Source organism: Melanostigma gelatinosum, assembly GCF_949748355.1.
Source record: "Melanostigma gelatinosum genome assembly, chromosome: 18".
Classification (NCBI taxonomy): domain Eukaryota; kingdom Metazoa; phylum Chordata; class Actinopteri; order Perciformes; family Zoarcidae; genus Melanostigma; species Melanostigma gelatinosum.
In genome coordinates, this window is record NC_136651.1 from 150,875 (window position 1) to 167,358 (window position 16,484).

General features: G+C 45.7%; 1 protein-coding gene across 1 annotated transcript; it reads left to right on the forward strand.

Moving 5' to 3' along the window:
- Window positions 1–1,930: 1,930 nt before the first annotated feature.
- On the forward strand, window positions 1,931–16,319 carry tcf7l1a (transcription factor 7 like 1a). Its single transcript, XM_079289922.1, has 12 exons — window positions 1,931–2,776; window positions 3,000–3,069; window positions 3,250–3,383; window positions 10,475–10,546; window positions 13,230–13,347; window positions 13,431–13,503; window positions 13,579–13,653; window positions 13,732–13,818; window positions 13,924–14,089; window positions 14,162–14,269; window positions 15,277–15,325; window positions 15,454–16,319. Exons 1-12 carry the CDS (start codon window positions 2,624–2,626, stop codon window positions 16,008–16,010), a joined length of 1,662 nt encoding a protein of 553 aa, XP_079146048.1. The 5' UTR covers window positions 1,931–2,623; the 3' UTR covers window positions 16,011–16,319.
- Window positions 16,320–16,484: the final 165 nt, after the last annotated feature.

The window sequence follows — 16,484 nt, forward strand, 5'->3', positions numbered from 1 at the left end:
AGTGACTAACTAAACTAGTCTCCTGTCTACATGTTTATAGTTTAAAGTGATTAACTAAACTAGTCTCCTGTCTACATGTTTATAGTTTAAAGTGATTAACTAAACTAGTCTCCTGTCTACATGTTTATAGTTTAAAGTGATTAACTAAACTAGTCTCCTGTCTACATGTTTATAGTTTAAAGTGACTAACGAAACTAGTCTCCTGTCTACATGTTTATAGTTTAAGTTAAAGTGATTAACTAAACTAGTCTCCTGTCTACATGTTTATAGTTTAAAGTGATTAACTAAACTAGTCTCCTGTCTACATGTTTATAGTTTAAGTTAAAGTGATTAACTAAACTAGTCTCCTGTCTACATGTTTATAGTTTAAAGTGATTAACTAAACTAGTCTCCTGTCTACATGTTTATAGTTTAAGTTAAAGTGATTAACTAAACTAGTCTCCTGTCTACATGTTTATAGTTTAAAGTGACTAACTAAACTAGTCTCCTGTCTACATGTTTATAGTTTAAGTTAAAGTGATTAACTAAACTAGTCTCCTGTCTACATGTTTATAGTTTAAAGTGACTAACTAAACTAGTCTCCTGTCTACATGTTTATAGTTTAAAGTGATTAACTAAACTAGTCTCCTGTCTACATGTTTATAGTTTAAAGTGACTAACGAAACTAGTCTCCTGTCTACATGTTTATAGTTTAAGTTAAAGTGATTAACTAAACTAGTCTCCTGTCTACATGTTTATAGTTTAAAGTGATTAACTAAACTAGTCTCCTGTCTACATGTTTATAGTTTAAGTTAAAGTGATTAACTAAACTAGTCTCCTGTCTACATGTTTATCGTTTAAAGTGATTAACTAAACTAGTCTTCTGTCTACATGTTTATAGTTTAAAGTGATTAACTAAACTAGTCTCCTGTCTACATGTTTATAGTTTAAAGTGATAAACTAAACTAGTCTCCTGTCTACATGTTTATAGTTTAAAGTGATAAACTAAACTAGTCTCCTGTCTACATGTTTATAGTTTAAAGTGATAAACTAAACTAGTCTCCTGTCTACATGTTTATAGTTTAAAGTGATTAACTAAACTAGTCTCCTGTCTACATGTTTATAGTTTAAAGTGACTAACTAAACTAGTCTCCTGTCTACATGTTTATAGTTTAAGTTAAAGTGATTAACTAAACTAGTCTCCTGTCTACATGTTTATCGTTTAAAGTGACAAACTAAACTAGTCTTATTCCAGTGTTAAATTATGTATTTTACTGATAATTATTATATGTATTTCCTGAGTCTTCTGCGGGACTAATTATGGATTATTTTATATTATCTGCTCATTCATTTATTCAGCATCATGAAAACTTTTACTTTTAGTTTATTTTTATGCTAACACCTGTACTTTAAGGTAACTTCAAGTAAAATCTTAAATACAGACATTTTACTGTGACAGAGTATTTACTTAATAAACGTTATGAGCACTTCTTCCTCCCATGAAAACATCCACAGACCGCTAACTCAGAATATGATGCCTGAGTTTTATTTATATAATAACAGTAATAATCGTGCAATAAATACTTTTATTAGTATTATTCCAGTGTCAAATAATAATATATATTCTAGTGCAATAAATACTTTTATTATTATTATTACAGTGTTAAATTATGTATTTTACTGAGTCTCATCATTCAGTTGTATTCTGTTATTTAAAAACATTGTTTTCTATTTCCGACATTAACCTCCTCATGACGTCAGAAAGGTGTCCAACTGGTCCTTTAGGGTTGAAAGTGTCGTCCCCCCCCCCCCCCCCCCCCCCCCCCCCCCCCCCTCCTCTTTGTGCCTTCTCTGCCCATCAAATGGGATCAACCTGTTGTTCAACTGGTCCAGGATCAGTTCAGCTTGTGCAGAGTCAGGAGCGCGCTTTGCTGAACTGGTCCAGGAGCAGTCCTGAGTCTCTCCGGGTACTCCGGTTGTTCCTCCGATCTCGGAGTTTTTTCTTCGGTCTCAGAAGCTCCGACCGGCTGCAAGTGTTCTCACGTCTCTACAAACAACCGGTCTGGATCATCACACATCACTAAAACACGATGGACCGTTAGTGTAACCTGCTGGCTTAACCGTTGAATCTCAACGGGCCTGTTGATCTTTTCCCGCTGGAGTAACTCAAGAAACTCAACGGTGAACTTTTCACCGTGTTAACGGACTATATTTCCTCACGTCAGCGGTTCTGAGTGTTTTTATAATTAGTATAGTTGTTCCTGTGGTACCCCTTCTCTGTAATGGACTCTGTTCGTGGAGGAGGACTCGAGGACCAACGTTAAGGACTCGAGGAGGACTAAATAAAGACTTCACACCTCAGGAATTCGTCCAGAAACAGACGCGTCAGTGAACGCAGCACGTAGCTAGTTAGCTTAGTTTAATGAACTGTTTTTTAACCCAATAAAAGACGGAATAATCCCGCAGATTAACGTGAACGGTGCATGTGATGCGTGAAGCTCTCACACAACGGTAGCTGGATCTTTATTAACGGTTTCACGCTCCGCTCGGTTGTGTTTATATACAAACTGTAAGTTAGCATCAACTCATGTTAGCTCGTGATAGCTCATGTTAGCTCATGCTAGCTGTAGGCTAACCTCCAGACATGCCGCTACACGGAGACGACCTGGGAGCTAACGATGAACTGATCAACTTTAAAGATGAAGGGGAACAAGAGGAGAAGAGGAACGTGTCCTCTGGTCGAGACCTGGACGATGTGAAGAACTCTCTTGTCAACGAGTCAGACTCAGAGGAGGAGGTAAGAGACCTGGGACCAGTTAAGAGACCTGGGACCAGTTAGGAGACCTGGGACCAGTGAGAGACCTGGGAACAGTTAAGAGATCTGGGAAGAGTTAAGAGATCTGGGACTAGTTAGTGGAGCTGGTTTATGTCGACACGATACTGGTTCACCATCAGTGTGTGCGTGTTGTTGTTATTGTGGTTGTTGGTGTATTATTGTTGTTGTGTTGTTGTATGTACAGACAGACAGACGGTCCAGGATCAACACTGATCTGGAGAACAGGATCAGACACAATAATCTGATTCAGGAAGGTAAACAACACATTAATATCTTGTTTACATTTAATATACAAATGAATAAACATAAACAGTGTTGCTGGGACTCTCTAAGTCGAGGCAGAGCCTAATGAGCCGCTAAGGCTAGTTAGTATGTAGCACACAACCTGTTAAACTAACCTGATGAGAGAAGTGATCTTTGATCTTGTTCCTCAGCCCTGAGGAGGCAGCAGGATGGAGGTCTCTTCCAGCCCCCCTCCTATGTGCGGTACCCCTTCTTCATGATCTCAGACCTGAACCTTTGTAGTCCATACCTCAACAACGGGGCGCTGCCACCAAGCGCCAGGACGGTACGTTCAACCTGACATTTAAACATCTTCTGTAGTGACCTGACCTCTTGTGAAGGTGATGTCATCATGACCAGGTGGTCTGATGAAGACCTGGTCCTTTGTTGTGAGACCTGCTGGACCTGAAACCAGGATTCACTTCATGAAAGTCCATCATGTTGATGTTCTGAGGATGTTTCTTTAACCTCTTCAGGGTCATGAATGTGATGTTTGTATCGTCTAGTTTAGCTTTAGAAGCTGAAGAAGTTCATGATGTCATTTCAATTAACTCGTTCACAGGTTGTTTCTTCACATTGGGACTGTGTGTGTGTGTGTGTGTGTGTGTGTGTGTGTGTGTGTTATGATAAGATGTGTGATGGTATGAGGTGAGACAGGCCTGAACACAGTCTACTGGTGAAGTAGGAATGATCTCTCATCATGGCTGCTGCGTTAGCTGCGTTAACTGCGCTATGGTGCGTTCACACCAAACGCGGTGCGAATTATTCCCACCAGTAGATTACATACAAAGTTTATGCACAGACGTGATGAGACTGGAGTGACGCAAATTTGCGATGGCGCGGTGCGAAGTCGTGCAAATTTGCACCAAATGACAAAAAGCCCCAACCGCGTGAGTTGAAATTTTCAAACTTCGGCGAAAAAATGGCGTCACACTGCGGCGCGATAGCCTATCAGCGGTGAGATGTTTTTCCTGTCATCACTGACTTCCTACCGTTGTTGAAGCAGAAAATAAATACTGTAGCCGTCTGTGTTCACCCAGAGCTCTACGATACCTCATATCAATAGAGACTGGACCAAACTATGTGTATGAATGTGTGTGTGTGTGTGTGTGTGTGTAAACCTTGCGGAGAGAACTAACTAAACATAAATTCAGACTTTTTACAAATCGGCATCATTACGTAGTTATTTCGGAGTCCCTTTTTGTCCGTTTATTGCGGTTAAATCACAACCAAATCAGTTAATTTTGCGTTCATACAGCTGTAGTAAATAGCCGACGTGTGGCTTGCACAGTGAATACAGCTCGATAAAATCCACGGAGCTCCTCTGGACTATTATGAACCGCTTTAGTTGCGTTAGGTGCTTTAGTTGCGTTAGGTGCTTTAGTTGCGTTAGGTGCTTTAGTTGCGTTAGGTGCTTTAGTTGCGTTAGGTGCTTTAGCTGCGTTAGGTGCTTTAGCTGCGTTAGGTGCTTTAGCTGCGTTAGGTGCTTTAGCTGCGTTAGGTGCTTTAGTTGCGTTAGGTGCTTTAGTTGCGTTAGGTGCTTTAGCTGCGTTAGGTGCTTTAGTTGCGTTAGGTGCTTTAGTTGCGTTAGGTGCTTTAGCTGCGTTAGGTGCTTTAGCTGCGTTAGGTGCTTTAGCTGCGTTAGGTGCTTTAGCTGCGTTAGGTGCTTTAGCTGCGTTAGGTGCTTTAGCTGCGTTAGGTGCTTTAGCTGCGTTAGGTGCTTTAGTTGCGTTAGGTGCTTTAGCTGCGTTAGGTGCTTTAGTTGCGTTAGGTGCTTTAGTTGCGTTAGGTGCTTTAGCTGCGTTAGGTGCTTTAGCTGCGTTAGGTGCTTTAGTTGCGTTAGGTGCTTTAGCTGCGTTAGGTGCTTTAGTTGCGTTAGGTGCTTTAGTTGCGTTAGGTGCTTTAGCTGCGTTAGGTGCTTTAGCTGCGTTAGGTGCTTTAGCTGCGTTAGGTGCTTTAGCTGCGTTAGGTGCTTTAGTTGCGTTAGGTGCTTTAGTTGCGTTAGGTGCTTTAGCTGCGTTAGGTGCTTTAGCTGCGTTAGGTGCTTTAGTTGCGTTAGGTGCTTTAGTTGCGTTAGGTGCTTTAGCTGCGTTAGGTGCTTTAGCTGCGTTAGGTGCTTTAGCTGCGTTAGGTGCTTTAGCTGCGTTAGGTGCTTTAGCTGCGTTAGGTGCTTTAGCTGCGTTAGGTGCGTTAGCTGCGTTAGGTGCTTTAGCTGCGTTAGGTGCTTTAGCTGCGTTAGGCGCTTTAGTTGCGTTAGGCGCTTTAGCTGCGTTAGGCGCTTTAGCTGCGTTAGGCGCTTTAGCTGCGTTAGGTGCTTTAGCTGCGTTAGGCGCTTTAGCTGCGTTAGGCGCTTTAGCTGCGTTAGGCGCTTTGGCTGCGTTAGGCGCTTTGGCTGCGTTAGGCGCTTTGGCTGCGTTAGGCGCTTTGGCTGCGTTAGGCGCTTTGGCTGCGTTAGGCGCTTTGGCTGCGTTAGGCGCTTTGGCTGCGTTGGCTGCGTTAGGCGCTTTGGCTGCGTTAGGCGCTTTAGCTGCGTTAGGTGCTTTAGCTGCGTTAGGTGCTTTAGCTGCGTTAGGTGCTTTAGCTGCGTTAGGTGCTTTAGCTGCGTTTGGTGCTTTAGCTGCGTTAGGTGCTTTAGCTGCGTTGGCTGCGTTAGGTGCTTTAGCTGCGTTAGGTGCTTTAGCTGCGTTAGGTGCTTTAGCTGCGTTAGGTGCTTTAGCTGCGTGGCTGCGTTAGGTGCGTTAGGTGCGTTAGGTGCTTTAGCTGCGTTAGGTGCTTTTGCTGCGTTAGGTGCTTTTGCTGCGTTAGGTGCTTTAGCTGCGTTAGGTGCTTTAGCTGCGTTAGGTGCTTTTGCTGCGTTAGGTGCTTTAGCTGCGTGGCTGCGTTAGGTGCTTTAGCTGCGTGGCTGCGTTAGGTGCTTTAGCTGCGTTAGATGCTTTAGCTGCGTGGCTGCTTTAGGTGCTTTGGCTGCGTTAGGTGCTTTAGCTGCGTTAGGTGCTTTGGCTGCGTTAGGTGCTTTGGCTGCGTTAGGTGCTTTTGCTGCATTAGGTGCTTTAGCTGCGTGGCTGTGTTAGGTGCTTTAGCTGCGTTAGATGCTTTAGCTGCATGGCTGCGTTAGGTGCTTTGGCTGCGTGGCTGCGTTAGGTGCTTTAGCTGCGTTAGGTGCTGTGGCTGCGTTAGGTGCTTTAGGTGCTTTGGCTGCGTGGCTGCGTTAGGTGCTTTAGCTGCGTTAGGTGCTGTGGCTGCGTTAGGTGCTTTGGCTGCGTGGCTGCGTTAGGTGCTTTAGGTGCTTTGGCTGCGTTAGGTGCTTTAGCTGCAGGATTGACGGTGTTTCCATATTTCCTGCTCCCTGAAGCTGAATAGATCAGAGAGTCGACTGGTTTCATACAGAAACACTTATGTGCTAATCTTTGACACAATATTATTACAGAGACCTCAGGATGTGTGTTTCTGTGTGTGTGTGATGTCGTCTTTATGTGCAGTCGAACACCAGTACCAGTACCCTACTGGTACCAGAACTCTACTGGTACAGCTGATTCAACATTAGACTTCCTCTAATACAATATAATAAGTCATTTGTAAATCCAGTGAAACAGGGATTTCTTTTCCTTCTCTGGTTTGTTTTGAAAGTCTGTCTCTGTGGATTTATCCAGACACACGTGTCTGCTAAACACACAACTCACACACACACACACCCCGGCATTCCTCAACACCCCCCCTGTTAGTGGGCCATTGTTGTCATTAGCAGAGTGTGAATGGTCCTAATGCACGGCTCCATGGGGGGGGGGGGGGGGGGGGTCATCCCATTATACCCAACACACTGCCTGTGGCTACACACAGGCACATATACACGCACACACTTGTAGCTCAGACTGCATGTTGTGTCGAGACAACACAGGTCTCTGCTCCTCCCTCACATTTCTATTCACACAATGGGACCTTGTGTCCTAGTTAGTCTCCTTAGAGCCTGAGGTGTGTTTATGGGGTGGGGGAGGAAGAAGATAACAAGCGCCTGCCAGCCTGAAGGCAAGTCAAGGTAAACAAGTTCTCATTAGCAGGATGCTAGCTGAACCATAAGATTATTTACTGTCATGTAGTCAGACAGGAAGCAGGAGGCCTGTAGGCAACCTGTTAGCTCACATGTAGCCTTACAGTCACCTAGCTAGCTCTGATAGCTCACATCTAGCCTCACAGTTACCTAGCTAGCCCTGTTAGCTCACATGTAGCCTTACAGTCACCTAGCTAGCCTTGTTAGCTCACATGTAGCCACACAGTCACCTAGCTAGCCCTGTTAGCTCACATGTAGCCACACAGTCACCTAGCTAGCCCTGTTAGCTCACATGTAGCCACACAGTCACCTAGCTAACCCTGTTAGCTCACGTGTAGCCACACAGTGACCTAGCTAGCCCTGTTAGCTCACATGTAGCCTCACAGTCACCTAGCTAGCCCTGTTAGCTCACATGGAGCCACACAGTACATTACAGTCATTTTGCAGAAATGATTTTATTAATGTGCACTGTCCCGTTCAAATAAACCAATAAATAAATACATTTAGCAGACGCTTTTATCCAAAGCGACTTATTCACATTTCTACACTGTGGGCACAGCTACGGGAGCAATTTTGGGGTTAAGTGTCTTGCTCAAGGACACAACGACATGCGACGAGCGGAGCCGGGGATCGAACCGCCGATTTTCTGATTGAAGGACAGCCCTGCTCTCCACTTAGCCACAGGCACCTAGCTAGGCCTTTTACTCCAATGACATTAAAACAAGCTCACTACAATTTATAACATATTTTGGCAGCATCCATGAAATCAAACAGAAATCCAACTGATCCCCCGACAGTCACATGATGTCGTTGAGGCCAATAATCAAACGTCTTGACCTCAAACGATACCCCATCTTTCAGAAATTGGGCCAGGTTCTGAAATAGTTTTGACTCTTTTGGGTTTAAAATGCGGTGTAATGATGTCATCCGATTCAGTAAAAATACGTCTTTTACGTTCTACGTCTTTTAAAATGATGTCACAAAGGTTAACGAAGAAAAAGAGCCAGAAGTTTGCTGACTTTTCAAATCGGTCATGCAGACACACCTACACACACCTGTGACACCATGTCACACCTGAGCAGCAGTGAATGGACTGAGGAGAGATTAACTCTCTGGGTTGAGTCTGTTATTTTCACTCTGTTTAAAAAGGTTCATGTTGACAGGTGTGTGTGTGCGTGTGTGTTTATTTAAAGTGGGTCTCCTTTCAGTAGGCCGAACAATCCCAGAATTCCTCTGTTTACTTGACATTGTCTCTTAAAATACCACGAGGACCTAAAACATGACCTCATAAACACACATTAAACAGCCTCAGTGTTCAGTTTTCACCTCATTCTACAGGTGAGAACCGAGAAATGTGTTTTACATGAAGTCTGTGGACGTCTTGTACAGACTTAAAGAGTTACTTGTTCTCGTTAAGAAATAAATGTATATCAAGCTCCCGTCGCGGCGCCGCTCTAGTCGTCGCGGCGCCGCTCTAGTCGTCGCGGCGCCGCTCTACTCGGCGCCGCTCTACTCGGCGCCGCTCTACTCGGCGCCGCTCTACTCGGCGCCGCTCTACTCGTCGCCGCTCTACTCGGCGCCGCTCTACTCGGCGCCGCTCTACTCGTCGCCGCTCTACTCGGCGCCGCTCTACTCGTCGCGCGGCGGCGCTCTACTCTTCGCGGCGGCGCCGCTCTACTCGTCGCCGCTCTACTCGTCGCCGCTCTACTCGTCGCGCGGCGGCGCTCTACTCTTCGCGGCGGCGCTCTACTCGTCGCGGCGGCGGCCCTCTACTCGTCGCGGCGGCGCCGCTCTACTCTTCGCGGCGGAGGCGCTCTACTCGTCGCGGCGGCGGCCCTCTTCTCGTTGCGGCGCCCCTCTACTCGTCGCACCGCTCTACTCGTCGCGGCGGCGCCGCTCTACTCTTTGCTCTATCTGCAGTGCTTCGTAAACAGCAGTAACCCTAATAACTTTCCCCTCAAGTCACACAGTGAGTTTATGCTTCACTCTGTAATAGACTGTGCAGCGTGTGTTTTGATTTCTTTGGTGTTTCCAACAGCTGGATCCAGTTAGCTGTCTCAGCCAGAGCTTCCTCAGAGTGGGGGTTAGGGGGGAGGCCAGTGTGTGTGTCCCTGTGGTCTTAAACAGCAGCACGGTGAGGTGAACGTCTGTATTGTAGAAGATGGAGTTGAGAGTAATTGTTGGTCGTTTATTTTCCTTGCTGAGCTCACTGATTGTTTCTTAAAGAACTTGTGGAGCTCCATGTTTCTATGAGTTGGTTCTTCTTCAGTAGGACCGAGTCCTTCTGCTCCGTTGGTCACGTGATCACGTCTACTTCTTATTGGTCGCTGGTGTGACTTTAATAAAAAGTCTTCGTAGTGTCGGACTAGTTCTGCGAGGTAACATCAGAATGTGTGCGTGAGAATGTGGTGAACGTGAGCAGAAAGAATGTAAACATGTTGGAGATGATCTGTTGACCTGTGTTATCTCAGCTGTTATCAAAGGTGCTGATGTGACGATTCTACATCCTGCTCATGTTTCACCTTCCTCTATTAGACTGCTCCATTTCTACTGTACAATGTTATACCTTATTAAATATTATACTTATTAAATATTATACGTTACTATAATATTATACTTAATTGTAATATTATACTTTATTGTAATAGTATACTTTAATTGATAGTATACTTTATTAAATATACTTTATTTAATATTATACTTCATTTAATATTGTAATTTATTATAATATACATTATTAAATATTATATTATTAACTATGATACTTCAGTGTTTAATTTTGTTTCATTTTGTTTTCTATATAGCTTCAGATCACAACAGAAGTCATGGTTCCTATAGAACAGGTCTACACCGTGTTCTTTAATTAAACACACTAAACAGCTTTATGTTATTTATCTTATTTACACGATGGCTTGTCATTTCTGTCTCTACAATATCATTTTTAAACGTGCTGCAAAGAGACCATCCTGCAGCCTGCATGCGGATCTCGATAAACGGTTCAGACGCTTCTGACTTCCCACATCAAGAGGCTCTGGAGATGTTTTTCCAGAAGCTCAGAAAGATGCGCTGCAGTGACAAAAGCTGCACACTTTGTGGATAATTGTCGTAAAAATAAATGTTACGATGTTGTTTGTTCAGTAGTTATATTGACTGCTGTCATTAAAAGAAACACATGAACACCAAGATTCCTTTACGTGTTTGTGGCGGTGTCCCCCCCAAAGCTGTAAACCTAGGAGAAACACTGTACTTTATTATAATATTATACATTATTAAATATTATATTAATTAAAGATCATGGCTTTATTCAACTTTATGTTCCTCTCTGTTCACAGTATTTACCGTTTCAGTGGCCTCTGCTGGACGTCCCAGGAAGAGCTTCTATCAGAGACACTCCAACACACCTGGTGAGAGACACACACACACACACCTGGTGAGAGACACACACACACACCTGGTGAGAGACACACACACACACACCTGGTGAGAGACACACACACACACACCTGGTGAGAGACACACACACACACACCTGGTGAGAGACACACACACACCTGGTGAGAGACACAGACACACACACACCTGGTGAGAGAGACAGACACACACACACACCTGGTGAGACACACACACACATACCTGGTGAGAGACACACACACTTGGTGAGAGACACACACACACACACCTGGTGAGACACACACACACATACCTGGTGAGAGACACACACACACCTGGTGAGACACACACACACATACCTGGTGAGAGACACACACACACACCTGGTGAGACACACACACACACACCTGGTGAGAGAGACACACACACACACACCTGGTGAGAGACACAGACACACACACACCTGGTGACAGACACACACACACACACCTGGTGAGAGACAGACACACACACACACACACCTGGTGAGAGACACACACACACAGGACCAGAGACGGAGCTCTGGTCCTGGTCTCTGATGAGGACCGGCATGTTGTGATTCAGATCATTACTTCTGATCTGACAGATAAATGTCTCGTGACTCCTGACAGGAAGAAATGAAGAATGAAGTGAATGTTATCAGTTTAACTTCTGGACTTCCTCCAATATTTTTACTTCCTTAACAAATTCATTTGTAAAAACTAAAATGAGAATATACTGATATACACTGTTACATATAACTATTGTTGAAGAAATCATTCAAGTCCAGTTCAGAAGTTGCTGTGGTTTTGTGAGTTTATGGCTCCAGAAGCTCTGTAAAGAAATGATTCCTTGTGGGCAGAATGGACAGCGCTCGTACAGGAAGTCATCGTGATGTGATGACGGATCTTGGCGATGTGGAAGAAGTCTCTCCCTATAAAACGCTCATCTAACTAATATCCTCCTTCATCAGTGGATCTCTGAGGAAGGGAGCTGCACATTAATGCAACAGAGGCTTCTTAGTTTGCTCCGCTGCTTTTAAGGATCACGTGTGTCTCACTTTACATGCATTTCATCAACTCCCGTATAACCCCCAGTATATGCGCAAGCGCATCAGACTCCCGTATGTGACAGGAGCGGCCATGTTTTCCGGGGGAGTGGCAGCTTATCCAGCTACCTTCAGTTAGCCTGCGCTGGAGCAGGTTCAAGCTTATGGATGTGTTGCCATGGTGATTTTGCCAAACTTGCTTCGTGGAACCGAAAAGCCTGATTTATGTCATCTTATCCTGAAAAGTATCCGGCTAACTCAGTTAGACACGTACGAGGAACGGGCCCAGAAGGAAATGTCCTGGGGATGACAGTCAGTGGGGGTCCCGGGCTCTGTTAATAAGCCCGACTGCGGACGGGAAGAAGCTGTTCGTGTGGCGTGAGGTCTTGGTCCTGATGGAGGTCTTGGTCCTGATGGACCTCAGCCTACTGCCAGATGGAAGGCACGCGAACAGATCATGTCCAGGGTGAGAGGGGTCAGCTACAATCCTTCTTGCTCGCTTCAGGGTTCTTAAAGTGAACAAGTTATGGAGGGACGGCAGATTGCAGCCAATCACCTTCTCAGCAGAGCGAATGATGCGCTGCAGTCTGTCCTTGTCCTTGGCTGTGGCTGCAGCGTACCAGACGGTGATGGAGGAGCAGAGGATGGACTCAATGATGGCTGTGTAGAAATGCACCATCTTTGTCTTTGGCAGGTTGAATTTCTTCAGCTGCCTCAGGAAGTACATCCTCTGCTGAGCCTTCTTGGTGATGGAGCTGATGTTGAGATATGATGGAGCCCAGGAAGAGGAAGGACTCCACCACGTCGACGGGGGAGTCACACAGGGAGATGGGGGCTGGTGAGGCTACGTTCTTCCTGAAATCCACAACCATCTCCACTGTCTTTAGAGCGTTGAGCTCCAGGTTGTTCAGACCGCACCAGATGGTCAGTCTCCCACCTGTAGGCAGACATCCCCACCAGAGATGAGTCCAATGAGGGTGGTGTCATCCGCGGACTTCAGGAGCTTGACGGACTGGTGACTGGAGGTGCAGCTGTTGGTGTACGGGGAGAAGAGCAGAGGGGAAATAACGCAGCCTTGGGAGGAGCCGGTGCTGATGGTCCTGGAGGATGAGACGTGATTTCCCAGCTTCATGTGCTGCTTCCTGTCAGACAGGAAGTCTGTGATCCACTTGCAGGTGGAGTCGGGCACCTGCAGCTGGGAGAGCTTGCTATGCAGCAGAGACGGGATGATGGTGTTGAAGGCAGAGCTGAAGTCCACAAACAGGATCCTGGCGTAGGTTCAGATGCTGGAGGATGAAGTGAAGGGCCAAGTTGACTGCGTCGTCTACAGATCTGTAGGCCAGGAGTGGTTCAGTGAGGGTGTTTAGGTGGGACAGGACTAGGCGTTCAAAAGACTTCATGGCTACAGAGGACATGTGTATTCTTCATCACTACACACAGAATATACTGATACACTGTTACACATAACTACACACAATATACTGTGTGTATGTACTTATTTAACTGTGGTTTCATTGGTCTGCTCTCTGACTTCCTGTCTGTTAATAAAGTGACTCACACGTATTCAAAGTTAAAGGAGAATGCTGACACCTGGTGGACAGATGATGATGTGTCTCTGTTTATGTCTCCAGTCTAACAACGTACAGGTGGTGCAGCATCCTCACATGACTCACCTCCACCCTCTGCTGTCCTACAGCCCCGAGGCCTTCTCCCCCCAGAGGGCCTCACCTGGCTTCTCTCCTGACGCAGGTTAGTCTCTCATTCATTGTGACAAACACGACCAGATCCACCTGGAATATCACTGACATTCTGTGTGAATCTCACCTGAGCAGGTATGTCGAGGACCCCCTGCTACCCGGTGTCTCCTGGAGGCATGGCTCAGATCCCTCACCCTCTAGGATGGCTGTGAGTAAAGTCTTCGTCACAGTGTGGACCGACATGTCTGTAGGTGTTTGACAGTCTGTCTGTGTGTCCATGTAGACAGGGACAGACCATGTACCCTCTGGGAGGAGGCTTCTCCCCTGCTGCTCTGGCTATGAACGCCTCCATGTCCAGGTAACCCAGCAGAACCCGTAAGTTTTTGTTTTTGAGAGGATAGGAAACGTTGACGTTTGACCTGTGTTTGGTGCGCAGCCTGGTGTCTGGTAACTTCTCTCCACATCTGGTGCCAACCCCCCAGACATCCGTGAAGCAGGAGCCTGGAGGCAGCAGCCAGCCGGGGTACCAACACCTGGTTCTGTTACTCAGCTCATAAATATTACAATGATATTATTATTATTATTATTATATAATATATTGTGTTATCATGCTAACCTGTTCCTGTAGACGGTCCACGTCAGATGTCCAGCAGGACAAAGAAGACGAGAAGAAGCCGCACATCAAGAAGCCACTGAACGCCTTCATGCTCTACATGAGAGAGGAGAGACCTAAAGTAGTGTCTCAGTGCAAAGTGAAGGAGAGCGCCACCATCAACCAGATACTGGGACAGAGGGTGTGTGTGTGATCATGTGTGTGTGTGTTTGTTTGTTAGTTAGTAACTGACTCAGATGTTTCTTGTCCACAGTGGCATTCTCTGTCCAAAGATGAACAAGCCAAATATTATGAACTGGCTCGTAAAGAGAGACTCCTTCACTCCAAACTTTACCCCGGCTGGTCAGCCAGAGATAACTATGTGAGTATGTTTACAGCACTGCTGCATGTTTACAGCACTGCTGCTTGTTTACAGTACTGTTGCATGTTTACAGCACTGCTGCTTGTTTACAGCACTGTTGCATGTTTACAGCACTGCTGCATGTTTACAGTACTGCTGCATGTTTACAGCACTGTTGCATGTTTACAGCACTGCTGCATGTTTACAGTACTGTTGCATGTTTACAGCACTGCTGCTTGTTTACAGCACTGTTGCATGTTTACAGCACTGCTGCATGTTTACAGTACTGTTGCATGTTTACAGCACTGCTGCTTGTTTACAGCACTGTTGCATGTTTACAGCACTGCTGCATGTTTACAGTACTGCTGCATGTTTACAGCACTGTTGCATGTTTACAGCACTGTTGCATGTTTACAGCACTGCTGCATGTTTACAGTACTGTTGCATGTTTACAGCACTGCTGCTTGTTTACAGCACTGTTGCATGTTTACAGCACTGCTGCATGTTTACAGCACTGCTGCATGTTTACAGCACTGCTGCATGTTTACAGTACTGCTGCATGTTTACAGCACTGCTGCATGTTTACAGCACTGCTGCTTGTTTACAGCACTGTTGCATGTTTACAGCACTGCTGCATGTTTACAGCACTGCTGCTTGTTTACAGCACTGTTACATGTTTACAGCACTGCTGATTGTTTACAGCACTGTTACATGTTTACAGCACTGTTACATGTTTACAGCACTGCTGCATGTTTACAGTACTGTTGCATGTTTACAGCACTGTTACATGTTTACAGCACTGCTGCTTGTTTACAGCACTGCTGCATGTTTACAGCACTGCTGCATGTTTACAGCACTGCTGCATGTTTACAGCACTGCTGCATGTTTACAGCACTGTTGCATGTTTACAGCACTGTTGTATGTTTACAGCACTGCTGCATGTTTACAGCACTGTTGCATGTTTACAGCAATGTTGCATGTTTACAGCATCACACAGTCACTGGGGTCACATGTTGTTTTGTGTGCAGGGTAAAAAGAAGAAGAGGAAGAGGGCGAAGAGTGAGACTCAGTTTGAAGGTAAGAGGATGCTTTAATATTGTAAACATAAATACATGTAGTACTCCAAAGAGAGTACCTGTCTCGTAGGTAGTAACTGTTTTCATGAATAAGACTTCCTCATGATGACTTCATGTGTTCCTCCTCAGATGAAGAAGACGTCCCCCCTCAGCTGAAGAGACCTTGTGTGCCCCCTGAGGAGACGCCTCACACACACACTCTGCTCACACAGACTGCACACACACACCCCCGCTCCCACCTGACACAGCCGCACACCGTCTCCCACCTGACGCACACACACCTGTCCCAGGCAAGCCCCGCCTCCTCGCTGGACTCCCCAGCGACGCCGACCACCTCTCTGGCGTCACCCGCCGCTCCGGCGCCGACGCACACCGAGCACACGCACTCGTATGGCGGACAGGTGTCACCGTACGGTGAGCAGCTGCAGCCGCTGTCCCTCACCACCAAACCTCACCGGACCCCCCACCCTCTGAGCCGCAGCACCGTCACACCAGGACCCTCCACACCCACCTCCTCCTACGACACCCCCATCTCCTCACCTCTCATGGCTCCTTCCAGGTGTTCACCCCCTCCTCCGCCCTTCCTAGTCCCGCCTCCTACCTCCACTCACCAATCAGCCGCGAGCTCTCACGGTGCCTTAACTCATTCACAGCTGTTCTCACACAGGAGAACCAATCAGCTGTGAGCAGCTGATTTCACTCTGTGAACCTTCAAATAAATAACAACTTTTTTTAATGCTGTAAATAAGCTTTCTTTTTTAAACTTTTTTTATAGATGTATAACATTTTATATTAGTATGAAAAGGACAAATAATTGGTCAATATTTGACTGTGTCTAACTTCATGAAACTGTATTTTTTGCAAACTGTCACTTTTTCTAATGACTTTCTATGAATGAACTTGTTGTAACGGGACGTTTGGCACCGGGATTTGTTTCAAAAAGCTTTTTTTCACCTGGTTGTAATGAGTGTAAATCTATTTTCTGGTTCCTCTTCTGTGTTAATAAATATTCACTGAGTTCAGCAGTTCTTCCTGTGTGGTGATGATGAAGATGAGTGTCAGGTTTCCAGACGTCGTCCTTCGAGGACGTGATGCTGCACTGAAAGCAACTCTAAAATCTAAATTTGTTCCAGATAAATCCCGAAGTTTAACCTGGAAGA

Bases quoted from the DNA above. Each gene is read 5' to 3' on its own strand.
- tcf7l1a (XM_079289922.1), top strand. From the start codon at position 2,624: ATGCCGCTACACGGAGACGACCTGGGAGCTAACGATGAACTGATCAAC. The intron at 3,070-3,249 runs GTAAACAACACA...CTTGTTCCTCAG, and splicing joins CAATAATCTGATTCAGGAAG to CCCTGAGGAGGCAGCAGGAT. The intron at 13,819-13,923 runs GTACCAACACCT...CTGTTCCTGTAG, and splicing joins GGAGGCAGCAGCCAGCCGGG to ACGGTCCACGTCAGATGTCC.